The following is a 26,759-nucleotide window of genomic DNA, read 5'->3' as shown; positions in this document are numbered from 1 at the left end:
TATCCAGTGTGACTCTCAACCAATCTATTCATGTGCCCACATTTTTCCCTAAACCTCAAAATAAGGGGGAGAGGATCCTGCGCTCTTTAAATCTGCACATACAGCTCAGATTCTACCTGGATAGGCCTAAAAACTTTAGGAATCTGACCAGTTACTAGTCAGCTTTGCACCAAGGGCAAAGCCATATCAAAACAAACCATCTCCAAATGTATAGCACTCCATCCATTTCTGTTGTAGACACCATGGAAAAGCACCCCCAAGGGGGGGGGGGGGTCAGAACTCATTCTACTAAGGCAACTTCAACATCCACAGCCTTTCTCAGAGGGGTCCCTACCAGAGACATCCTGGGAGCTGCAACATGGACTTCTGTTCATACCTTCACCAGGCATTACTACCTGCCTATCTTTTCTAAATCCAGGGCAGACTTTGCAACCACAGTCCTGCAGGGCATACCTAGCCCCATCTCTTCATGACTGCCTACACCCATTCCTCAGCTTTGGGAATCAACCCAAGTGTGATGATCGCAACAGTGAAACACGAAGAACATGGTACAGTTGTGTACACTTGCCATAAATGTAGATGTTTGAGTGTATTCACTGTTGCAGTCCTGGTTACCCACCCTCCAGCCCCTTTTTTCTTTTACTATACCTCTCCTTTCTTTTACTATGCTTAAAAGCCTTTTTGGTGCATTTGCTTTTGTTTGGAGGTATATTTTTTTGTGTTTTAAATTATATATAATTATATATATATATATATATATATATATATATATATATGTATATGTATATATATATATATATATATATATATATATATATGTATATATATATATATATATATATATATATATATATATATATATATATATATATATATATATGTATGTATATATATATATATATATATATATATATATGTATATATATATAATGTAAATAGTTTGCACCCCATTTGGGGGGCACCTGACATCTGGGGCAAGAAAAACTGATGTAATGGTGTCGGCTGCATGTTTTATACCTCTTGACGACCTGATGTCATGGAAGAAGGGACAGCAACCAACGCAGGACCCAAGACTTTGTTAATCAGGCCAACTGAGGGCAACCTGCCAGCAGATTTACCCCCCCAAATGTAATGACTGCAACAGTGAATACACTCTAACATCTACATTTATGGTAAGTGTAAACAACTGTACTTTCTCTGCCCGACAGTGTCTCCTTTGGGGACATCCTTGAGATCTTGAAGCAGAAGGTCAGATGGTATACCCAACCGCTGTCTTTGGAGAAGTTCGTGTTTTTGAATGCTTTTGAGACAGGCCCGTCTACTTCCTGGGTGTCTCCTCCTGGCGAAGAATTAGTAGATCTTATTGCCACAGCAGGGCCTGGAAGGAAACAGACACTGTGGAGCCAGATGTAATGTGATCCTATCTCGGCTACATTCTCTACAGATGGGTTCGGAGCCGATCCTCTGCTCCGACTCGGCCGCTATACAATAGAACGCAGTCTCTTATTGGCTGAGTTACCTCATATCCCAGGATGCACCACTACCACTTCCCCAGATCTCGTTTGCCGCTTTTCAGCATAGACGTGGTCTCGGACTTGGCTGAGCTAAGTATCTTTAGTCAGAAATTTTTTCTGTCTGAATTTTGGTAAAAACTTACCCAAAAGCTGTTTTAACAGCTATTGTTGTTGTGTGATTGGTTTTGATATTTTTCTTGTGGTAAATTGTGTTTTTTTTGTTAGTTAACGGTCCCGTTTAAGTTAGAGGGGCCTAGCCCTACCCTAGGCGTTTAAGTTAGAGTCTAGGTTGTCTGTTCTAACTTTGTTTTTTGGTAGTCTGTGTTTATTGTTTTTATAACCATGTCTAAAGAGCATAGACCATCCGGTTTTAAAAAGTGTGTTAAATGTAATTATAAAATGTCTATAACAGATGACCATTCCTTATGTGTTTATTGTTTAGGCCCGAAGCATCTTCAGGAGTCCTGTAGCGTTTGCCACGCTTTTTCCTCTCGCGTCCTCCAAGAGAGGAAAAATAAGTTGATCTTAAAAGGGCTTATTACCCCTTCCTTTGAGGAAGCCCTATCTTCCTCCTCTTCTTCACCTTCGAGGAAGAAAAAGCCTTCGGCTCCGACCAGCCCGTCGGATCCGGCAGCAAAAAAGTCTCGGCAGGCTTCTCCGTCGGCTCCACGGACTTCAGAGCCGAGGGCGGAACGGTCTGCCTCGATGTCTCCAGCCTCGACTCCTTTGGTTTGGGAGTCGAGAGCTCGGGCGTCGAGAGGCATGTCACCTTCATCGGCTCCACTGCCTTCGGAACCGATGGAGGTTGCCCGCTCAGACTCTTCCCCTTCGGTGCCGAAGTCCACATCGGCTCCGAGGGAAATTGCAGTTGTAGTGGAGTCTCCCTCGGCGCCGATACTTCTAGAACCATTACGGAGCTGGTCCCCCAGTCTTTCGGAGCCGGCGGAGAAGTTGACACGGACCCGGTCGGTCTCTTCTCGGTCATCGAGGATGTCCGATTCGGACTTAGGGTGCTTCAAAGGCTTTTTCAGTCTCCAGTCTTCGCAAAGTTGATCTCAGCTCCAGCCCAGTTGGCTCTGGAGCCGATCTCCCATCCTGCTACATCGATTCCTCCTCCAACAGCCTCGGCGCCATTGGAGTCGGTGTTGGTGGAACCAGTGGAGGTTATCGGGTCGGTTCCGACTCTAACTTCAACCCCGTCCCTCGGGTCGGGGTTCGGTACGCGGACCTCCTCTGTCGGCCCCGGGGGGGGACGCTTCGGGCCCGATCCTTTCGGTTCCGAGCCTCCCTCTCGGTGCGTCGGCTGCAGGGGTTCCGACTGCCGTTGTGGTCTCGGGGGTTGAACCATCCCAGGACTCTGGGGGTCCAGCCTTTGATGCCATGAGGAGTGCCTTGGCCAAATCCTCTGTGGCCACTTCGACCATTTCACCACCACCTTCCCTGGGCATGGAGACTGGCGCCTTTGCAATCCCCCTGTCTCACGACAGCGGAGCCCCTGGGCCTGAGGTTACCCCCATTGGGGGTTCCCTTCTTCCTGGAGGTCCCTCCGACACGCTTTCGGAGGAACCTCCCAGGAAGAAACAGTGTAAGAGGAAACACGTCGACTCCCCTGATGAGTCTCTCACCTCGGATACCGACCTCGATGATGCGGAGGGGTCCCCAAAGTCGTCCTCGGAAGATGTCTCCTTTGCGGACATCTTGGAGATCCTCAAGCAACGAGGCGACTGGCAGTCCAAACCCCCTTCTGCTGAGGAGTCTGTTTTCTCCCCTGATGAGTTTCTCACCTCGGATACCGACCTCGATGATGCGGAGGGGTCCCCAAAGTCGTCCTCGGAAGATGTCTCCTTTGCGGACATCTTGGAGATCCTCAAGCAACGAGGCAACTGGCAGTCCAAACCCCCTTCTGCTGAGGAGTCTGTTTTCCTCAAGGCCTTCGGGGCTCAGCCCTCCGCCTCCTGGGTGTCTCCGCCCTTCGATGAGCTTCTGGATTTGATCTCTCGAAGGGCGTGGGAACACCCGGATTCTGTGGAACCGGTGCCAGCTCGCCCCAATAAGTTCCTCTCTGCTCCCCCGGACAAGGACTTTCTATCGAAAGGCGTGGCTGTAGATGCTATGGTGGTGGCATCTGCCACCCAACAAGATGTGGCAGAGGCTTCGATGTCCGTCCATCCTCCTAATAAAGAGTCTAGGAGCATGGATCGGTACGGCAAGCGTACCCTTTCTTCAGCGGCCTTTACATTAAGGTCTCTGAATTACCTGACACATTTCACCAGACTACAGAGGGATCTGATCAAGGAGCTTTCGGATACCCTCTCTGGTAACTTAACTGAGCAGTTGACCCAGACGGTTAACTCCCAGTTGGCTGCCCTGTCTTCATTATCTAACTCGTCCATGAGGCTCATTTCTTATGCGGCCGAAGGAGCGAGTAGAGCGGCTGGAACAGGTGTTACTCTACGGAGACAAGCCTGGCTACGCCTGTGTCACTTTGCAGAGGCCTTTAAGTCTTCCTTTGCCGATGCCCCCTTTGATGGGTCCTCACTGTTTGGACCCAAGGTAAAGAACACATTGACTCGCTGCGAACAGGAGGGTAAGACTTTAACTGCCGTAGGAGCCCGGTTTTCCACTCCCTTCAGACCTTATCCCAAGGCTCGAAGAGGAGGGAAAATGTGGTTCCGTAAGTCTCAAAAGCCTTACTCGTCACAGCAGAGCGATTCCCCTTCTAGAGGCAGAGGAGGGGGAAATTTTTCAGGGAGACGCCGTCCCAGAGGCGGCGGAGGCCCCCGCAACACTGGAGACCACGAGTCCTTTCGTGGCTCCTCCTCCTTCCAGCATCCCTGAAGGAGTACCCGACTGTGCAGCTCCGGAGCCAGTCGGGGGTCGCTTTTCGAGACACCTAAAGGCCTGGGAAAATATTACTCAGGACCAATGGGTGCTTCGAATCATCGCCGGAGGTTACACCATCCCCTTTGCTCAACCCCCTCCACCAGTCCAAAGAATCCCGGACCCGCCACCCAGTCAACAGGATCATGCAGCCAACGAAATATCAAAGCTGCTTCAAAAAGGGGTCATCCAACCTGTCCTTGCAGACCAGGCCGGATCAGGGACTTACTCATGATTCTTTTTGGTGCCAAAAAAGACCGGGGACTTGAGACCCATTTTGGATCTCAGCAAACTAAACCGATTTGTGAAAAAGTCCAAATTCCGGATGGTTACTTTGCAATCCATTCTCCCGCTTTTGGAGAAAGGTGTTTGGATGTGCTCCATAGATCTCAAAGACGCCTACTATCACATTCTGATAGATCAGGCGTCGAGGAGACACGCTTCAGCCTAGGAGACAGTCATTTCCAGTTCCGAGCACTGCCCTTTGGTCTCACCACAGCCCCCAGGGTGTTCACCAAATGTTTGGCGGTGGTGACTGCTCACCTGAGAAGTCTAGGATTCCAGGTGTTTCCATACCTAGACGACTGGCTCCTAACTGCCACCTCCAGGCATCTACTCTTGGAAAACCTAGCAGCCACTATCACACTAGGCAACTCCTTAGGAATCACCTTCAATTGGTCAAAATCTGTATTGCTACCATCTCAGCGTATTCTGTTTATTGGTGCAGAAATAGACTCAAGGCAGATGCGGGTCTATCTCCCTGCGGAAAGGATAGCGACACTCCAGCTTCAGGTTCAGGCTCTGCTCCTCAAACGTCGTGCTCCAGCAAGAATGGTCCTACAGCTGTTGGGCTCCATGGCAGCCACCATTCTTCTGGTCCCCTTGGCAAGGTTGCACATGAGGATACTTCAGTGGCTCCTATCAGTCCAGTGGTCTTATCAAGACCTTCCCCTCAGTCACCACATACTGATCACAGACACGTGCAAACAGGATCTTCGTTGGTGGCTTCTCTCCTCCAACCTGAATCTAGGGCGACCCTTCGTTCCCCCACTCCCCTCTGCCACGTTGACTACGGACGCCTCCCAGACAGGGTGGGGGGGGCATTATCTGGACAGGTCGGTCCAAGGCACGTGGCACTCCGACGAGAGTCTTCCCCATATCAATATCCTGGAGATGAGGGCGGTGCTTTTAGCGTTGCAAGCACTGCACGATCACCTCCCCCAGGGTACGATTGCCATTCAGTCCGACAACATGTTGGTAGTCTGGTACTTAAACAAGCAATGAGGGACCAGGTCCTACCCCCTTTGCAGAGAAGCCATGAAAGTATGGGATTGGGCGATTGCTACCAAGCGTTTCCTAGTGGCAACGCACATTCCGGGGAAATCCAACGTGATAGCCGACAGACTGAGCAGAACTATTCTCTCCCCTCACGAGTGGTCCTTGAACAACAGAGTGGTAGCGCAGATTTTCACGAGATGGGGAGTTCCTTGTTGCGATCTCTTCGCAAGTCCCCTCAACGCGAAATGCCAGCACTTCTTCACTCTGACCCCAGTTCCGAGGGAGATCCCCAAGGATGCTCTAGTCCACGTTTGGCCCTCCGGTCTGCTATATGCCTTTCCACCGGTTCCCCTTCTCCCCAAGGTGATTCAGAAGGCGATTCAGTTGGGAAGCAAAATGATATTAATCGCCCCATACTGGCCTCGACAAGTCTGGTTCCCCTTTCTTCACAGATATGCATTGGAGGGTCCTTGGTTCCTGGACCAAGTTCCGGACCTTTTGACGCATCAGTCAGGACAGCTCCATCAGTCCCTCCATTCATTGAAGTTGGCAGCCTGGCTACTCCTCTTCCAACCATAGTTAGGAGCCATTCTTTTGCTCCTGAAGTCATGCACATCTTGTCTTCGGCCCACAAGACTTCTACGAAAAAGATATATAGCAATAAATGGAAGAGGTTTGCTATTTGGGCCCAACTCCGAGGATTAGACCCGATGACAGCCTCTGTATCAGAAGTACTGAAGTTTTTAGCTTCCCTATTCAACCAAGGTTGCTCATTGTCTACCATCAAAGTACAATTGGCGGCTATTTCCAATTTTCATGAGAGTGTGGAACCTCCTTTAATGAGCAACAAGTTGTGCAAAGCCTTTATTAAAGGAGCTTGGCTTCTACGACCCCCCTATATCTCAACCTGCACCTCCGTGGGACCTTAACGTGGTATTAGGTGCATTAACCTCATCCCCCTTTGAGCCGGCAGCAACCTGTGATCTGAAATTCCTTTCTTGGAAGACTGCCCTTCTAGTTGCTATTACTTCAGCCAGACGAGTTTCAGAACTTCAAGCCCTATGTGTTAAACCACCATACTTGGTATTTCACAAGGATAGAGTATCTCTTAGACCAAACCCATCTTTTATACCAAAGGTTTGTTCTAACTTTTGTCTACAACAATCACTAGAGCTACCGGTCTTCTTCCCCAAGTATTCGAATAGAGCTGAATATACTTTTCACTGCTTGGATGTGCACAGACAATTACGTTTCTATTTGGATAGGACACAAAAAGCACGAAAATCAGATCAACTGTTTGTGTCCTTTTCGGATAATAGATTAGGCAAAGCCGTCACAAAAGTCACTATTGCCAAGTGGATCAGGGACTGTATCAATCATGTTTATCTCATCTCAAATAAGGAACATAGTTCCAGTGAAAGCTCATTCTACTAGGGCTATGGCCACTTCGGCAGCTTTTCATTCCAAGTTCTCTATTGGTGACATTTGTGCGGCTGCCACGTGGACATCTTCACACACCTTTGTTTCTCACTACAAATTAGATGTGGCATCCAGGGGTTGAGCTTCCTTCGGTTCCACAGTTCTCAGGAGTGTTTTCCAGTGAGCCACCCAGGAATTAGGTGCTAGGGACGCTGTCCCATCTGTAGAGAATGTAGGCGAGATAGGATCACATTACATCTTTTAGTTATGTACTTACCATAACTTTAGATGTATGGGATCCATCTCGCCTACATTCCTAATAACCCACCCTCCTTCCCCCTGCCTCGTAGACCAGGAGAGACCAGACGATCCGAAATTGAACTTCTTTCCTCTCTTGAAAGACCTGAGAATGTTATAACAATAGTATGTTTCTGTCAGCATGAGTGCGGACAAACAAGATCTGGGTAAGTGGTAGTGGTGCATCCTGGGATATGAGGTAACTCAGCCAATAAGAGACTGCATTCTATTGTATAGCGGCCGAGTCGGAGCCGACGATCGGCTCCGAACCCATCTGTAGAGAATGTAGGCGAGATGGATCCCATACATCTAAAGTTATGGTAAGTACATAACTAAAAGTTCCCAAACAAGCAAACAAATTCCTCAGCCCCCTGTGGACTGCTCTTTCTGGAGCAAATGAGTTCCGATCAATGCCATTGGGATTGCTGCTGTCACTAAAAATGAGCTGGTAGAGCAGAGCTCCACAGTTCATCCCCCGAACAGGGTGTCCCCGGTGATATCATGGGAAGCGTGTGTACACCTCAGCTACCTTTGGACTGAGGGCAGTTAATTACTTGGCTTATTTTGCCCGCCTCCAAAGGGACTTGGTCCAAAAACTTTCCACTTCCCTTACAGAAGTATTGCTGGCGGTGGACTTAAAATAAATAAAAAAAAGGTGTCACCCAAGCTTTCTACTTTGATATCCCTCGCTAATTCCTCGATGAGGCTAATTTCCAATGCTGCGGAAGCTTCCTTTCGAGCGGCAGGTACCAGCATAGCTATAAGGTGTCATGCTTAATTCCGTTTATGCGGGTTTACAGAACCCTTTAAAGTGTCTTTTACCAACACCCCCTCTCATGAGTCCACCCTCTTTGGACCTTCTGTGAAGGACACTTTGACATGTAGTGAGCAGGAAGGAAAGACTTTGTTTGCGGTCGGGATCAAACTTTCAGCTCCTTAGAGGTCCTTCTCCAAGACCCAGCTAGGAACTAGGAAGATGTTGTTCCAGAAGTCACAGTCTCCCTTCCAGAATGCTCCTGATGACTCCTCTTCCAGGGGCATGGGCAGAGGTTTCAATGGCCGATGCCACCCTACAGGCGGTGGGGGGGGGTGTCTGCAGAAATAAGGGGCTCCTGGGAACTCTTCTCTGAGCACCCCCTATCCACGTTCCAGAAGAGTTGTCTGACTGCTGTATGCTGGAGGCAGTTGGGGGTTGCATTTCCCTTCATCCACTAGCCTGGGCAAATATTTCCTCTGATCAGTGGGTGTTGAACATTTCCAGGGGTTAATTCCTTTTTTGAAATCCCCCTTCCATTCAAAGTTACCTTCCTGACATTCCACCCTGTCAGAGGGAGTTTCCTTCAAGGAAGTTCAACAACTTCTTCAAAAAAGAGCCATCCAAGAGGTCCCAGCAGGACAAAGAGGATCCAGTACTTATTCTCACTTATTTTTAGTGCCAAAAAAGACGGGGGACCTGTGTCCTGTTTTGATTCTCGTTGAGCTCAATCAGTCAAAAAGTCCAAGTTCCATATGGTCACTGCTCAGTCCATTCTGCCTTTCTTAGGCAAGGATGATTGGATGTGCTCCCTGCATCTTTAGGACGCCTACTATCGCATAAAGATAGACAGGCATTCCAGGAGACATCTTCGCTTCGCGTTAGGAGCCAGTCATTACCATAACCTTACCTTTCGTTTCATCACCACCTCCAGAGTGTTTACCAAATGTATGGCAGTGGTAGCGGCTCACCTGTACCTGCAGGGATTTCAGGTCTTTCCGTACTTTGACTATTGGCTTCTCATAGCACCTTTGAGGCATCAACTTTCACAAGCAGTCCATTATGTCGTTTCCATTTTCAATCAGTTGGGGATTACTGTCATTCTTTCGAAATCTAATCTGGTCCCATTCAACAGATGGAGTTCATAGGAGTCCAACTAGACTCCGTCTCAGAGATTGCAGCTTTGCCTCTACTGAGGGTTTGGTTGATCCGGGAGCAGGTCATGGAAATCTTGGACCTGTCTCATTCCCCAGTTCACGTATTCTTTGAACTCTAGGATCCATGGCCACGGCCATTCAGCTGGTACCCCTAGCAAGGTACTGTATGTAGGTTTTACAGTAGACCCTAGCGGTTCAATGGTCTGTTCTGTCCCAGCCCATGTCCAAGTTGATACCTGTGTGCAGATCACACCTTCTTTGGTGGCTTCAATCTTAGGATATTTTCATAGGCATGCCCTTTTTTCCTCTGCCCAAGGCCACTGTGACCACAGACGCTTCCTTGTTGGCGTGGAGGGGGGCATTTCCAGGGGAGAACTGTCCAAGGCATGTGGTTCCCCTTAGAGACCAAGTTGCACATAAACATCTTAGAGACGAGCAGTTCTTCTAATGTTGCAATCCTTTCAAGACTTTCTCCATTTGTGGACAATTGCAATTCAGATGGAGAACATGGCTGTGGTCTGGTACGTCAGCAAGCAGGGGGGAACACAATCTTGCCCGTTGTGCAGAGAGGCCATGAGAGTGTGGGAATGGGTGATGTCCTCTGTGTGCTTTCTTCTTGCAGTGCTTATTCCTGGGGATTCCAATGTGTTGACTGACAAATTCAGCAACTCCATCTAGAGTCCTCATGAGTGGTCCCTCAATCTCACGGTGGCAATGCAGATTTTCGACCGGTGGGGTCAGTCATGCTGTGACTTGTTAGCCTCACCAACCAACCACAAGTGCACCATGTACTTCGCCCTTATTTCCTCCCTCCCGGGGACTAACCAAAGGATGTTCTAGTCCACGATTGTCCTCTGGCTCTCCTATATGCTTATCCTCCTGTCCCTCTATTTCCCAATGTTCTGCAGAAAGCACAATGCCTGAGGACATCTCTGATCCTCATTGCCCCTTTCTGGCCCCCTCAACAGTGGTTTCCCTTCATCAAGTCTCATCTGAAGTATCCTGCCTGGGTACTGGATCCTCTTTGGGATCTGGATCCTCTTTGGGATCTGATCTCCCATCCTTTGGGGCTTCCTGTTCCAAATCTTCAGACCCTATATCTAACCGCATGGTTTCTCCAATTCCAGTGATCTTGAAACAGTCCAGGCTGGTGTCCCCCATTAAGCATATTATTCTAGCTTCCTGGAAACCTTCACCAGAAAGGTTTATAGTATTAAGTTGAAGAGGTTTTCTGTCTGGGCTAAGAGCAGGAATCTGGACCCATTTTCTGCCTCTGTTCCAGATATCCTTTTGTTTTTGTCCTCTCTTTTCCAAGCCGGAGCAAGTTTCTGTACTGTTAAGCTTCATTTGGTAGTGATTTTTAATTTTCATAAGAACAGCGAGTCTGCATTTTCTTCCAGGCTTTACAAAGCATTCCTGAAAGGGGTTTTCTTTCTAAGGCCACCTATTAAGGATCTCTCACCTCCTTGGGACTTGATCTTAGTACTGCAGTCTTTGACTGGGAGTTGTTTTCGAGCCTGCTACTTCATGCTTTCTTAAATTCTTGTCTGGGAAAACAGCCTTCCTCATTGCCATAACTTCAGATGAGAGGGTTTCTGAATTGCAAGCTCTTTCATTTCTCCTCCGTATATTATCTTTCACAAGGACAAAGTATTTCTTGGGCAAGAAAGAGGGATTCATCCTAAGGTTGCTTCTGAAGCCAATCTAAATCAATGTATTCAGTTGCCAGAGTTTCTTTCCTAATTATTCCAGTAAAGGAGAGCACATTCTGCATACCTTAAGTGTACACAGGAAATTTTGTTTCTATCTACATAGGACCAGAGGATTTTGCAAGTTAGATAATCTTTATGGCTTTCTCCCTGAATACACGTGGTCTCCCAGTTTCTTAGGTGACTCTTTCTAGCTGAATCTCTAGTTGCATCTCTACAGTCTACGACAACAGGAATCTTGAAGTTCCGGGAAGAATCAGGGCCCATTCGACAAGACCCATGACTACTTCCTCAGCGTTCTTGGCCAGACTTTCTATTGATGATTTTTGTACTGCTGCCACTTGGTCTAATCAGGACACCTTTATATCCCATTACAAGCTGGATTTGATTTCCAGGAGCAGGGCTTTTTCTGGCAGCACATGTCCTTCCTTGAGGCCTCCAAGGATAAATGGTAGCCGGTGACTCTGACCCTACGGTGATGAATGATGACATGGATAACATCAGATAAAGAGTTATGTACTTAACATAACTTGGGATCGGTTTTATCCTATGTCATTATTATTCACATTTCCCTCCCGCCATCCCCTACCATGTTGGATCTTGGAGGAAGTTGGGGTGTTTTGGGGTTCTGTACTCTTTCCTCTCATGTTTTTGCAGGAGTAGCATTTAGGGATATGTTTGCAAACTCGATCTGAGGGTCAGAGAGCATCAGAGCATTATGGGAGAGGGAGGAGCTTGATCCTTGGCTCAGTCTGTTGAATGTGCCAGCTCGGACCTGTTGTCATATCCAGGACCCTACGGTGATGAATAATGACATGGGATAACACAGATTCCAAGTTATGGTAAGCACATTTTTTTTCTCTCTCACTGGGGACTAATAGTGGACAGTGCTTGCCAGCAAAGAATAGCAGCAGCAGGTTAAACAACTTGTAAAATATTTAGAACTTCATTTTACCATACTTATAAAGTTTGTTATATTGAAGTGTCTTAACCGTTTCTAAAATCATTAATTCTGCAGATAAGCACTTTGTTTTACCTGCAGTTCATACCTCTCATCTGTCCCTGATGTTGCAGAAAGTCCTCAGTTTTGCTCATATGCCCTGTCCCTCATAATAATTTTGAATTTCTTATAAATCACTGAGGATTACAATTGGTCAATGGTGGCAGACAGACTGTAGTACTACTAATTCTTGTTGATGCAAATCCTTTTATAAATTTTTAAGTGAATTAGAACAATATGCCACTTGAATTTGTAGTAGTAGGCACTTTAAGGAACCAGAAACTTTAAAGGCAGTCCCAAAGTGAAGCAGGCTGTGCTAGTGCACATAAACTTGAATGTACACACACAGTAATGTGGATAGAACAGTTTAATAAGTAAAATGAGTACTTTCGTCCCTACACAGAGCACAGCCTGCTTCACTTTGGGACTGCCTTGAGAGGATCTGGTTCCTTGCTGTTTTTCCTCAAAGCTTCTCTTTGTTTTTCTTAGTTAAAGTAGTGGGTAATGTCTTTTAAGTGCGTTGGGATAGATTGCTAGAATGAGAAAACAATGCAAGAGAGAGGCATGTTCAGTACAGTGGAGCTTGGCTGTAGTCGTGATAGAAGGGGCTTTTGTGAATAGTACTTTAGGGTATTAAGCAGTTTAGTAGATTAAAGTTCAGAGGTTCTGTTTTACTGATTTGCTGTCTGAATGACTAATTGTGCTGCATTCTGCATCCCACTGTACTAAAATGTACTGAATATACTGCAGAGTACAGAAAACATGTCTGCCTACTGTTATGTCATCAGAAGGCAGGACCAGATCACAGTGATACAGGAAATAATGGGACAGCTATTTGCTCAGCACGCAGAAAATACAAACAACTTCATTAAACTTAAGGTAGTTCCTCTAAAGTGCTAAAATAAAAACTACATATTTCAACATTGGAATGTTTACAGGAAGAGGACATACCCATCCATCCATATATTACAGCAAAAATAAATGGCAGAGAACAGCCTTTGCACATGCTCTTTTAAGTTGCTTTTCTGAGTGTCAGCACTCTTCACTTCTCATTTTTATTACTTTGAAGTAGATGAGATGGTTGCATAAGGTGTCTACCATAGCTCTGATTATTCAGGAGCATGTTAGTCAACATTTATGGATAGCGTTTCTCATCCTTTAGAGCACTGCTGTACCCTTGCTTAGAGTTCTTGTAAAGTAATTGTAAATTTCATCCATTCGTGTTGATGTGTTTAACACTGCTATGCCTGTATTTGTATCTTATGAGTCTTCATTTGAGAAGTGCTGAAGACTATGGGTACTGCATTTTCTTCTTTGTTCTTAGGCAAGTGAGTGTAACAGTCTTCAGCATTATGTCCTTCTGACTACCTCATGTTAGCTAAATGCTTATCTGAAGAATGAAGTGCTTTTGAAGTTTGAGTATTGAAGTAATTATTGTATGACTTCCTTTTTTTTTTTTCTCAATTCTTGTGAAACTTTTTTTCTTTTTCTGCAGCATATAAAAAAGAATGGTTCCTTGTATGTCCATGTGTATTTCACCAAGAGTGGTTTCCACCCAGATCCTAAGCGGAAAGGACAGTACAGACGCATTGCCACAGCTCACGCATCACGAAGTAAGAAAAGAGTATTGAAAATTTTTCATGAGCACCAAGAAATTTGCCCGTCTTTTTGTGGTTTCTAGACCCAGTGGGACATGGTAGACTACCCAGAGGAATAAGAATCCTAAAGGGCTTTTTTTTTTTACCTACTGTGGCAGATGGATAGAAAGACAACTTTAGTGCAGCCAACCGAGTGCCCAGATACGCAGGTGTAGCAGAAAGTTAACTGGTATGAAGGATTTTGAATACCATTATGTCTAGCTTGCTAGGATGTAGGTGTCTTCAGGTTGTATTGATTTATAGAAAGTATGGCAATGATAGCATTGTTGTGGTCTTCACACTGCAGTCTGGGTTGTACATAAGGTTGCCACATTTGGAAGTGGAAGAAACCACACACACTTTTAAACCCACATTGCTTCACCTCCACACAACTCACATTTTGTGATGAAAGTGGGCATGTGAACTTGTTACTGAAAACCAAATTTGTGTTTTCTGAATGTCCTCTGATGTGACTACATTTCACTGTTGAAGCAATTTCATTAAAAAAAACAAACAAAAAAAACCCCAACAAAACTGCTATCTGAAGACGGTGATTTTGCAAACTCTGGTGTTCTGTTTGTCATGCAGGTCAGAATGTTGAAGTTTGTGAAGTCATTTCTTGATTTCTGGACATGTAGTTTTTTTTACAGTCTCCAGAAAAAAATAAAAAATAAAAAAAATAAAAATGTAGTTTTTTTTAGAGTCTCCAGAAAAATATTGGCTAGGCGGCAAGTCTAGCTGTATAGCACAGTCTCCAAAAGCAACCAAGCCCACAAAAGATTTGTTTTGCATAAGCAATGAGGAGGTAAAGCCCAATAGATGCAATTGGCTACATATAGTGGTGGTAGTTCACAGAAATGAAAGTTGGAAAAACTGATCCCCAGGGCTCATCTAGTCTTATGCCTACATGAGTGTAAAAGCAGATAATGTGGCTTCAGCATTTTATCTGATAACTGTGATTCATTTGGATTGATTCTGTAATTGCAGAGGAGTATATTTTAAATCCAGCCTTTCCAGTAGCTGACAGTGTCATGGACACAGTCTGGCACAGCAAAGCATTTTATCCATGCCACAAGAACTGTTTATATACAAATGTTAGACTGCTCTCCTTGATGCTTAGACATGATTGGGCACATCTCCAAACCATCCAGCATCATTATTACATAAAGACTTTGGGTCTGAAGCTGCTCTTTACAGCCGTAATACTGTCATTGAAGTACTGGACTCAACATCCCTAGTTTTACAGCTCTTTTGACTACCACCACAGTAGCAGTAAAATGCTGTGGTCTGACAGCTGTCACATCACCTCACAAATGCATTGGGGACAGAGCTAGATTGTCAGTGTGTGTTCTAGGTAATAAAATGCAGAGCAAGAAATAATAGTTTTAGACATGCACAGAAGTACTGCAATATCAGATGCTGCTTTTTGGAATTAATTTAAAATTAATTTTGCTCCTCTGTTGCTTTAAAGTGCAATAGTGTGCGTCACAGTTCCATATGGACCACTCCCCACACCATGTCATAGCTCTAGTCACAGGTGTATAGCAGGGGTACAGCACAATGTTGGTGTTCCATCCGATAAAGTACAGAATGTTACTACACCAGCTAGGAAAGTGTTACAATGCTATACTCTGCCTTTTGGGGCTAGTCTGAATAAAGTAACTGACACATGTTCATACACCCTTGCAAATCTGCAACCAGATATGTATACAATGTGTTGTCGTCTAGCAGTACCTGAAAATGTGGTATTAGCATACTCAATCATAAATGGAAAAGAATATTTCCCTAATTTAAAAAAATCAACTAAGAACAAGTAAAAGCATTCTTTAAAATTGAAAAAAATATTAACAAAAACAAAGGATTTTTTTGAGTGCAGTAATGCTCTGCAGTTTGCATTATAGGAAATAGATTTTGCAGGGTTGTTGCTAGGCCATAAAACATTGCTGGATAGTCGGTTTCTCGATAATGACCACCATGATGGACACTGTTGATTTACATACACACATATACACGCACACCTTTTCAATATTTACTTAGTGCAATGTTAAATAACCTGGTAACTTCCTTCTCTTAGTCCTACTCCCAATACAGAGAGAGAGAGAGAGAATATGTGTGTGTGGGAGAAAGAGTTGGTAGGTTGCTGTACAAAGGTGAGGAATGTCTGGCTTCCTTGTTGCTGTAAATCATAGTCATCACCCCCTCCCGTTTTTTTTCTTCATAGAGTCATGGTTTCATTTCAGCTCTTGCCACCTGTCCCTCTTTAGTGCCACTCAGCTGCCTTCAACAGTTATGCCCGTCAGGTTGTCTCTCACAATCCATCCATCCGTCCATCTCTTGGTTGTATGTCCTTATTTCCACTTGCTTTTTTCCTGTCTCTCCAAAACTTTCGCCAGATCATCTTCTGTTTTCCTTCACAAGTGCCCAAACTATCAGTCTGTTTTTTGACCTTTTCTGCAATCAAAACTTCTCTGTTGCTGTAAAGTGCAGTAGAAAGTGTCACATCTTCAGTCAGGTATCTGGTTTTCTCATAACACAGTAATTGTGTATATTAATTTTTTTACATTCAGCATTAATGTGAAATGTTGATGTTCATATTTCGCTGACAGTCCTGACTTGTGGGATTTTCTGCTGTGGAAGCCCTTGGCCAGCTCAACTACCGGAGTAAAAATCTCCCTTCTCCTAGGGCTGACGAATGCTGCTTCCTGACATCAGTGCGCTTTGGTATAAAGGGAACCATCCGGTGCCATTACATCAGTCTTTTCTTGCTGTAGGAGCCCAAGGGGGTCATAGACACATCTTTGAATCAAGCCATACACTTGCCCACTTTCTTCCCCAAGCCTCAGAACAGGGGAGAAAGAATCCTTCCCTCTATAGTTTTTTCAGTAGTATTTTTATTTTGTTGCAAAATGCATCACAGCTTTACTTAATACACCCCAGATGAGCATCTCATAATAGGGCTCGTTACTGTGCTGTAGTGCTCTATTGTGTGTGCCTGTTATTTTTGCTTCGGCTTTGCAGTGTTAAATGTCGGTCTCCTCAAGCATTTGAAAATATTGTATATTGCTTCGTGTGGTTAAATTTTCAGTGCTATAAAGTGATTTGTAGAAATGCAGAATGTCACCAATATCACATATAGCTCCAGTCAGGAGGCCTGCCATGTTACAGCTCCAGTCAAAGTAATGCAGTTATTTCAAAACAGCATTTGTTACCACAGAATACTTTTGTTGTCACAGTGTGTGTTCCATCTTGTGAAATGGAAAGCTGAATGCCATGGCTTTAGTCAGAAAAGCAGTATGTCAAGTGCTGCTGTCTAGAATTAGTTAAAAAAAATACTGTACAATATTACTTCCCTGCTGCTATGAAGTGCAGCTGCAGTTGGGATTTTGTACGAAGAATTGGTGCTTTTCTATTTCTATAATAGTCTATTTCTGGTTGTTGGAAAGGTTTGTTTATTTATATGCATAATTATATGTTTTTTAATTCATTTGTCTAGCCTGACTGAAACTTGTGTTTCAGTGGAGGCCCCAAGGGCACTCAATGGTTAAGTGTTTTCCTTAGAGTCACACATTTGGCAAATGGAGATTGAGGGACTCAAACTACAGAGCTACTGGATGGAAGCTTTTTAGCTGTGGATAGCCTTAGTATCAGCTGTAACCTGAAAGCCAGGATAAAATATCTAATGTTTCATTCTTACCACTAGATACCACTAATACATTATTTTAGACAAATTAACAATTCTTGTGTTCTTCAGTATTAAACTCCTTGCATTTGTGTTGCATTCTTTCTATTTTGCAACATGATTTAGAAGTCATTTGTTAAAATGTTTTGATGGTGATTTGTAGACTTTCATAATAGCAAAATGCAAAAAAATAAAGTTGCTTGACAAAACCTCCTTCAGGTGACTTGTAACGGCATGGCTTGTAAAGTGGAAACATAGTAGTGCATGGATAGCACTCACGCATTGAAAATATTATAGATTTTGTTTCTCCTTAGAATTCTAATTCAGAAAAAAATGTCAAAATAAAAATGACAGTAGAACTTCACTGGAATTTTTTTAAGGCAAACTTTTCTGAAGTTTTGTTGTAAATGAGATTTAAGCAGTAACCCACAAGTGGGTGTATGTATATCAGGATTTACCCATGGTTGGCATGGCTTGATCACTTGGGCTTTTACCTTCGTAATCAAACCATAGCAACTCTAGGCAAATCCTGATTAACCCACTCACACGACTGGATTATTGCTATTAAACATTGACATTAATTAAGGAATTGCTTACCTTTCCTAAATGTCTTTGTATAGTGGCTCAGTAGTGTTCCTCCAAGTTGTTTGCCATTCTTCCTCGATTTTTGATGTACAGCACATGCGTATAGGATTCGTGTTCCCACGCTTGCATAGTACATTAGTGCTGTTGAACAAAAGTAACAGATAAAAGAACATTTCTGTCTGTTGCCTTTTAAGAGTAGCAATGGAGAAAGAGAATCTCCGTTTTACTATGAGACAAAAAAATCTTGAACGTTCTGTGAAGTTTTGAGTTTTGGACACTGGACAGGTATGAGTGTCTGCTGAGACTTACAAAGGGAAAGCACATAAAAGAGGGAAAATAGGGTACATTTCTGTCTTTTTATTTTTGAGAATGTACCTGTCCCTCCATAGCATACTCCAATAGAAAAGTCTGGTTGCTGAATGGTACTTGCTGGACTTTTTCTGTTGGTACATGCTTGATTTGCAGTGGTCACACTGGTTGGGCTTGACCCATCAGCATGCACATTTTTTAATATTAACAAGCCGTCATTGTATAATTCACAGTGTCTCAGTGATTTTACTCAAGACACAAAGCTGAATGGTCTTCATAAGGGTAATTGCTGTAGGAATTCATAGTATGTTTAGAGGAAAGCTTGGGTGTAGACAGCAAAATTCAAGCCAAATAATAGGACACTACTCCTGGACTGAGTCTGAAGACTGACATCATGGATCAGTTCTGTGCACTGGTTAGCAAGTACTGTGTGTGTGTGTGTGTGTGTGTGTGTGACTTTTGTGAGAGATGTGTGTGTGTCTCTCTCTATTAGTATATACACATATATACACACACACGTATATATGTGCGTGTGTGTATATATACGTACATATATATATATATAATATATATACACACACACACACACGCATGGAACTCACGCATGTGTATGTTTATATGTAGATCAATAGTACACAGACTCGTGTGTGTGTATATATACATACATACGTGTGTGTGTGTGTGTTTGTATGTGTATATATATATATATATATATATATATATATATATATATATATATATATATACACACACACACACACACACACACACACACACACACACGCGCGCATGCATATGTTTATATATAGATCAATAATACACAAACTCTCACTGTGTGTGTGTAGGTTTACTGTCAGAATGCAGAATGAAGGTTTGGTGAACATGGGAATGTCTTAACACATAAGTTGGCCGATTCCCATATTGCCACCCTTCAATTCTGTGAGTCTCCTGTTCAGTGAATGCCACTGTGCCTTCGCTCATATGTGCGAGATGTTATGTATTGAGATCGGGGGACACTGCAGAACAGGAGATTTACCCTTTTCTGCACTGTAGTGTGATCTCCGAATTGGAATATATGTGACAGGGGATGTGGGGGTTGCAGGGGGGCTTGCCCTCCTGCAAAAACATTACTGTCAGCGCTATGCAGTACAGATCTGGTACTTATGTACTGCTGCAAAGGGGACAACAGATTTCAGAAGTTGAATTCAACGTCTCCTCATTTAGGTTGTTGATATTCCAACCTAATTAATATTCCGCACATCAAACATGTAAACCACATTTTTGAACGGTTTACGTTCTGATGTACGATGTTGTGATAGTAAACCGTGTGTGTATATGTATGTGTGTGTGTGTGTATGTATATATATGTATATGTGTATATATATATATATATATATATATATATATATATATATATATATATATATAGTGCAGTGAAAAAGTATTGCCCCTTCCTGATTTCTTATTTTTTTGCATGTTTGTCACACTTTAAATGTTTCAGATCATAAAACAAATTTAAATATTAGACAAATATTAGGCCAAGAATAACCCAAAGTAAACACAAAATGCAGTTTTTAAGTGATGATTTTATTTATTAAGCAAAAAAACTATCCAAACCTCCAAGGCCCTTTGTGAAAAAGTAATTGCCCCCCTTGTTAAATCATGACGTAACTGTCGTTAGTCACATTTTTGGGAAAGCAGAGTTCAATTTCACTAGCCACACCCAGGTCTGATTACTGCCAGACCTGTTCAGTCAAGAGATCACTTAAATAGAACCTGTCAGACAAAGTGAAGTAGGCCAAAAGATCCCAAAAAGGAAGACATCATGCCACGATCTAAAGAAATTCCGGAACAGATGAAAAGCAAAGTAATTGACATCTATCAGTCTGGAAAAGGTTACAAAGCCATTTCTAAATCTTCGAGACTCCAGTGAACCATGGTGAGAGCCATTATCCACAAATGGAGTAAATATTGGAACAGTGGTGAACCTTCCCAGGAGTTGCCAGCCTACAAAAATTACCCCAAGAGCGCAGCGACGACTCATCCAAGAGGTCACAGAAGAACCCAGAACAACATCTAAAGAACTGCAGGCCTCAGTTAAGGTCAGTGTTCATGATTCAACCTTAAGAAAGAGACTGGGCAAAAATAGCATGCATAGCAGAGTTCCAAGGTGAAAACCACTGCTTACCAAAAAGAAGATAAAGGCTCGTCTCACTTTTGCCTAAAAACATCTTGATGATCCCCCAGACTTTTGGGAAAATATTTTGTGGACTGATGAAACAAAAGTTGAACTTTTTGGGAGGTGTGTGTCCCGTTACATCTGGTGTAAAAGTAACACAGCATTTCCAAAACAGAACATCATGCCAACAGTCAAAGATGGTGGTGGTAGTGTGATGGTCTGGAGCTGCTTTGCTGCTTCTGGACCTGGTTGACTTGCTGTGATTGATGGAACCATGAATTCTGATCCCTACCAAAAAATCCTGAAGGAGAATGTCCGGCCATCAGTTCGTGAACTCAAGCTGAAGCGCACTTGGGTTCTGCAGCAGGGCAGTGATCCAAAACAAACCAGCAAGTCCACCTTTGAATGGGATAAAAAAAAACAAAATGAAGGTTTTGGAGTGGCCTAATCAAAGTCTGAACTTGAATCCAGTTGAGATGCTGTGGCATGACCTAAAAAGTCGGTTTAAGCTCGGAAACCCTCCAATATGGCTGAATTAAAACAATCTGCAAAGAAGAGTGGGCCAAAATTCCTCAACACCGATGTGAAAGACTCATTGCCAGTTATCGCAAATGCATGATTGCAGTTGTTACTGCTAAGGGTGGCACAACCAGTTACTAGGTTTAGGGGGCCAATTACTTTTTCACATAGGGCCATGTAGGTTTGGATAGTTTTTTTTCCTTTATAAATGAAATCATCACTTAAAAACTGCACTTTGTGTTTACTTGGGTAATCTTTGTCTAATATGTACAGTTGTTTGATGATCTGAAACATTTAAGTGTAACAAACATGCAAAAAAATAAGAAATCAGGAAGGGGGCAAATACTTTTTCATTTCACTTTGTGTGTGTGTATGTGTGTATACATTTGAAAGTTTATAGAAATGTGTACTGTGTATAGCCGACAGTAATTGTGTGAAGCATTCAAATGAAACATCATGGTTTCAAATGTTTACAGCAAATGTGAGTAAAGGAGTGAAGCTGTATTCTAGAAATGACACACTAGTAAGGTTGCAGTATGCTTAAATATTATGTTTGGAGTCCAAGACAGTTAGTAATTTACAAGCTGGTAAGTTTGCCATATTTGTAAATGATAAAATGGATCTTTAAAGAGGTGACACTGTTAATGGTTAAGTGAAGGCTTTAAAACAGGATTATCTTGTGCATGGTGGTAAAGAAGAATGTTTGTTATTGCTCAAGCAGATTAGATTGGAAGATGGGTAGAATGAATGGGTCACCGACATAAATTGGATAAAATATTTGTTTATACATAATCGAAATGCAGTGGAAATGTGCCCTATACCCAATAGACTGTCAATTGTTGGCTTAATGGAATATTTCCAGGAGTTGAGCTCAGAGATGTAACATTTTATTTATTTATTTATTTTTACAAAGTACAGGGTTTGTATATGTATGCGATTTTGTCATGAAAGGTAGAAAACTCAAAAAAGAATCACAAATGGTAGAAAAGAAAGATTCACAAAACACTGAATGGCTCAGAAGAGTGAGTCATAAAACATTGAATACTTATCTCCCACTAAAAAGCAGTATATCAGTAAACCCTAGGTACAAAACCAAGATCGTGTCATCTTTGTATTGGTACCGTTAAGGAAAGTGTTTTTAGTAACATAATATGTATGGTTAGGTTTAGGGTTAGAGGCAAGGTTGAATTTCTTCATGTGTGCTAACCCAAACACTACCCCATCCCTAACCCTGACCCTGCACATTATGTTAATTAAAAAAAAAACTTATCCTAACAGAACCGTTGCACAAGATAAAAAGAAGCAGAACACATACAGCACTGAATCTGTTTCTGTACCGCCCTTACTCTAACCCTAACCTGTGAACACTTACAGGTATATACACACTGCTATACGAGTCTGTCATATCTTCACAACCACCACTTTTTCATTCAAATATGCATTTTCCTACACACACCTACTTGCCTACACTATAAAAAACTAAATTCATCCCTGTATGATTCACTCAGATTAGGACATTCACTAATGTATGTATTCTCTCTCTTTTTAAAACCTGCAAAAACCTTTTTAACAAATGTGCGTTTTACCCTTTGAGTTGCACTCATGAGAGTAAGTACAAGCATATCAAAATACAACCCGCCTTAACACTTTTCCCTGCAACTTTTTGAAATATTGTGTGAAATTGATTTAGGGACATAAATTTGATTTGTAGAAGACCTGCTTACAATTTATCAGCTGATGAAATATTTTTGATAAAATCCTTGTCCGTAAACAAAATATGGGTGATAAATCCCATAAGGGTGGTGGAATCATTTTGTTGGATTTTGCTGACTATTCTATACTATATATTTGAATATAGTTCTGGATGATGGTGTTTATAGGATAGTGTCTAGAAATTAAGGTTTTTTTTTTTTTTACAGGAATTAGTCATAGAGCATAATACAGACAAAGATGAATTTGTTTTTTTTTTTTTTGAAGACCGGAACTAGATGTTGTGGAACCTGTCCCTTGAATTGACTCTCTTGTGGTGTCGGCCCTCACCAAAGGAGAGGCTCTGGAGGAAACCCAAGTTGAGGCTTCCACCAGACAAGGAATATAGGTTTATGGATTAATTGGGGAATAGTGTGTACGTAATGAGTACTTTGTCAGAGCTCTCAACTACTCTGTGCATGTCACCCAGATTTCAACTTGATCTAGCAGATAAACCCCTAGAGACCCTGGAAAATGTTACCCCTGTGTAATGCCTAAAAACAGATGATATCACAAGTGGCAACAATCAATACTGTAACTATGTTCTCCATTATGCTTTTGCATAATGTAACAAATGGAGCAGCAAGGTCAGCAGGTTCAGTTATGTCCATGAGGAGGTAAGCCTGGTTGGCTTACTGGATTTGCAGAATGCTTTAGGATGGCCTTTTATCTCCACCTTGTATGTTGAGTCCACATTGTTTGAATGAAAGGTGAAGAAAGGATTGCAACAGAGTGAACAAAAAGGAAATGAGCTGTTGGTTTCATGTTGAAGAAGAATCCTGTTTGCTGTCCACAGATGACATATCCCATCACTCACGCAGACCATCACGGTGTGTATGGCATTGTATTTGTAGCCTCCTGTACCAGCCTCTGACACTGAGTTTTTCATGGATCTTCCACAGCTAAGTTGTTCATAGATCAGAATGGTGGCAGAAAGAGGGGGTGTCAGCACTGCTTGTTCAGCTATATTTCATGTGATCTTGAATGTCCCAGTTGTAAAAGTGTCACTGACTAAGCAGCTCTGTACTGCACTCAGACATTGTTATATAGCCCTCTGCATTCAGTGAAAATGTCATCCACTGGTAGGAATCTCAGGCCAACCAGTTGCTTTACTTCCAGCTGATACTCGTGTTTCAACCCATATTTCTCCTGCAACCCACACTTTTGCACATGATGCCAAGCAATCTGACCCAAATGAGATAGACATCCTGTAGCAAGGACACACTCCTAGCAGCATTGTGTTCTGCCCTCTCCAAATCCATTATAATAGACAATTGGCAATGGATTCATCTTCTTGGCCATCAAGACCTATAGCAGTGGGACATGCTTCTTGCACTCATCTTTGCCAGCAATACTGTGAATGTTGTAGAGCTGCTGGTAAACTGTCGTTCAGGTAGGAAAAGTGCTACCCATCATCCAAACCTGTTAGATGGACTGGTCATGCAAGTTCCCAAGTCAACAACTTGAATAGAGTTTCCATGATCCAGCTTAATGGTGAATATTCCATCTTGGAAAGGGACATCATCAGTGGTAGTATTTCTCAGGGTGGCAAGTATCTTTCGGCTGAGGGCACAGCTTTCTTCACCACCACCTCAACATCTGATGGAAATATTGTTTCTCTGGAAGCAGCAGCTATTCTTCCATGATTGTGAAGAGATCACTGTATTACCCCCTTCAACCACAGGATAAAAAGGTCAGGCAGACACGCAGACAAACCATTTAGTAAAAGTTACAATAAGGACCCAGCCAAGCTAGAGTATCCACTGTGTAGTACCTTAAATCTTGTGCAGTGGAAGCCCACGTGATATATGCAAATGACCTCTTAAGGACAAAACAGAGTTTTAGCTACATGACTTTTGAATACCCTTGATTTTTTTGCTAGTTAAGTCTTTATGTGTACATTCAGGCCAATAAAGCTAAATCCCACTAGCTGTAGACTTGCATTTTTCGGCCTTTTTTGTTTACCTCAACAGTACAACATATGTAACAATCCATTTAGTATGATTTCTTCAGGGAAAGAGATTGGGATAACAGGAGGTCTGAACCTGAACCACAGGTATCAGAAGTACTTTAGCTCTTCTGGAAGAGGCTACTTTAGATGAAGAGATGGTTGGCATTAGTAGGTCAAAATTTGAAGCATATCCGTGGGAAAGTACTGGATTTCCTTTGGAACAGGAGCTAGGAAAGAGTGCAAAGTGTTGGGACAGGTACAACTTTTGTATTCTACCATACAGAGAGAAAGAGTGAGAGAGAGAGAGCAGGTTTCTGACTCTCAAGGGCAAACCTTGTAGGCTAGGGTAAGGGATAAACAGAGAATGGACTCCTGAATGAGGGATGAACGGTGAAAAGATTCAACACTTGGTAGTTTAAAACCAATCTGTACCATCCACAAACATACATTTTGGAAAAAATCGCTAACTCTGTTCTTAAGAACGTGCTGAGGGCATTTACAGGCCAGTTAAAATGTAGGCGTGACAAGTATCTGACTTGTCTTCTCTGTCTGCATAGAGAGCCACTTCAAGAATCTGTTCCACCCTTACCACCACCATTTGAGATAGTTTATAGTATAGTCACAGGGTGAAGGGACGATGAACTTTATTTATGATGTGTGGGAAGATGACCCTAGTTACCACAGAGTCTGCTGTGGAGTAGGTGGTGAATTTCAGGACTAAGCTCATGAGGGTTGACACAGGAACACTTGTGTACAAAGAAAACTGCAGTCAAAGGAGTTGGTATGACAGGATAGTGTAAGCCAAAACGTAATCATTCTAGAAAACTGTAATGGTGCTTATTCCTGTTCAACAGAGGAAGCTGCAAGCAACACAGGAGGAAGGTAGGTGATGTCACTTATGTGATGGAGTTGCCAGGTAGGAGGCACATATGCAAAATTTATGTTTTAACATGATGAAGCCTTACCGTGATAGAATAACAGTAATACTTAATATATTCAGTGAGTTGTAGAAAGAATTGATGATCTGGTAGTTGATTTCCTAAGTAGGGCTTGGACTGATATCATAATTTATTTATTTTATTTTATTTTTATTTTACATTTGTTAACCGGGGGTGTCTGACTGAGCCGAAAAGGCCCTTTTTCAGCAGAGGCCCGGGGAGAAAAGGTCCACAAAGAAAAATTACAGACACATTTAGTTATTTAGACATAATCAGTATACAGACAAATTACAAGAGACATGTTTTTACAGTGGTATGCGGCACAAACAAACAGTTACAGTGGAGAGAACAATCAAAAAAGATATTAATTTTAAAAATAAAGGTAAGTAATAGATTTGTGGTGTACAGCTGAACTTTGGAATGTAGGTAGAATACATACATAGTACACAGGTACAGTACATACATTGTAGATTTGCCAGTGTTTGTGAGTAAGATTGAAAAACTGTTATAAATTGCTCTAGATTTAGTATGCATATGTTATCCGCTTTCACTAGCCTGGGGAGGAATCATGGCACTGCCAACTTTGCTTGAGATGTTGCCTGATGAGGTCTTTAAAGGAGGCTTTGGATGATGTGTTTTGAATGCTAGTAGGGACAGAGTTCCATTTTTTAGCCACCGAACTACTATATAGTGCATCTCCAAAGCTATTGTAGCTGTTGGTGACTTCTAGTAGTAGTTTGCTTGATGATCTAAGATGCCTTTTGGCTGAGTGATGTTGTACTAGGTTTTTGAGGGCAGGACACTTATTGGGGAGGTAATAGATAGAATGACAGAGGCAGAGCTGATTGTAGGTTAGGAGGTTGGGCAGCTCAAGCCAGTGGAGCTGTCTCAAAGCAGTACAGTGATGAGTTCTATATGAGCAATTTGCAGCAAAGCGGGCAATTCTGTTATAGCAAGCTTCCATTTTGCTTAGTTCAGTTTTGTTGAGATTAGTCAGAATGGGAGATGCATAGAGTAGGGTGGATAGAAGTTGGGAGCGAGCAATGGCTGATCTTGTGTTGTTGGTAAGAAATGGTTTGATACGGTAGAGTGACCCCAGTTTGGCATGTACATTTTTAATAGTTAAGTTCAGATGACTATCAAATTTTAGGTGGGAGTCTATGGTTATTCCCAATAGCTTAGCCTTTGCCACTGGAGCAATTGGA

At 42.7% G+C, this 26,759-nt stretch overlaps 1 protein-coding gene across 4 annotated transcripts in view; it reads left to right on the top strand.

Moving 5' to 3' along the window:
• Positions 1-26,759, top strand: part of CLPTM1 (CLPTM1 regulator of GABA type A receptor forward trafficking) — a 1,743,979-nt gene that overhangs the window by 416,437 nt on the left and 1,300,783 nt on the right. For all 4 annotated transcript variants that reach the window (XM_044078057.1, XM_044077978.1, XM_044078148.1 and 1 more), the window contains one exon: positions 13,504-13,621. In XM_044078057.1, coding sequence (XP_043933992.1) covers positions 13,504-13,621 — 118 coding nt within the window. The remainder of the gene's footprint in view (positions 1-13,503; positions 13,622-26,759) is intronic.

This window comes from Protopterus annectens, chromosome 1.part0 (assembly GCF_019279795.1).
Source record: "Protopterus annectens isolate FY-2018-M chromosome 1.part0, PAN1.0, whole genome shotgun sequence".
NCBI classification, from domain to species: domain Eukaryota; kingdom Metazoa; phylum Chordata; order Ceratodontiformes; family Protopteridae; genus Protopterus; species Protopterus annectens.
This window is presented reverse-complemented; position numbering and strand designations above follow the sequence as displayed.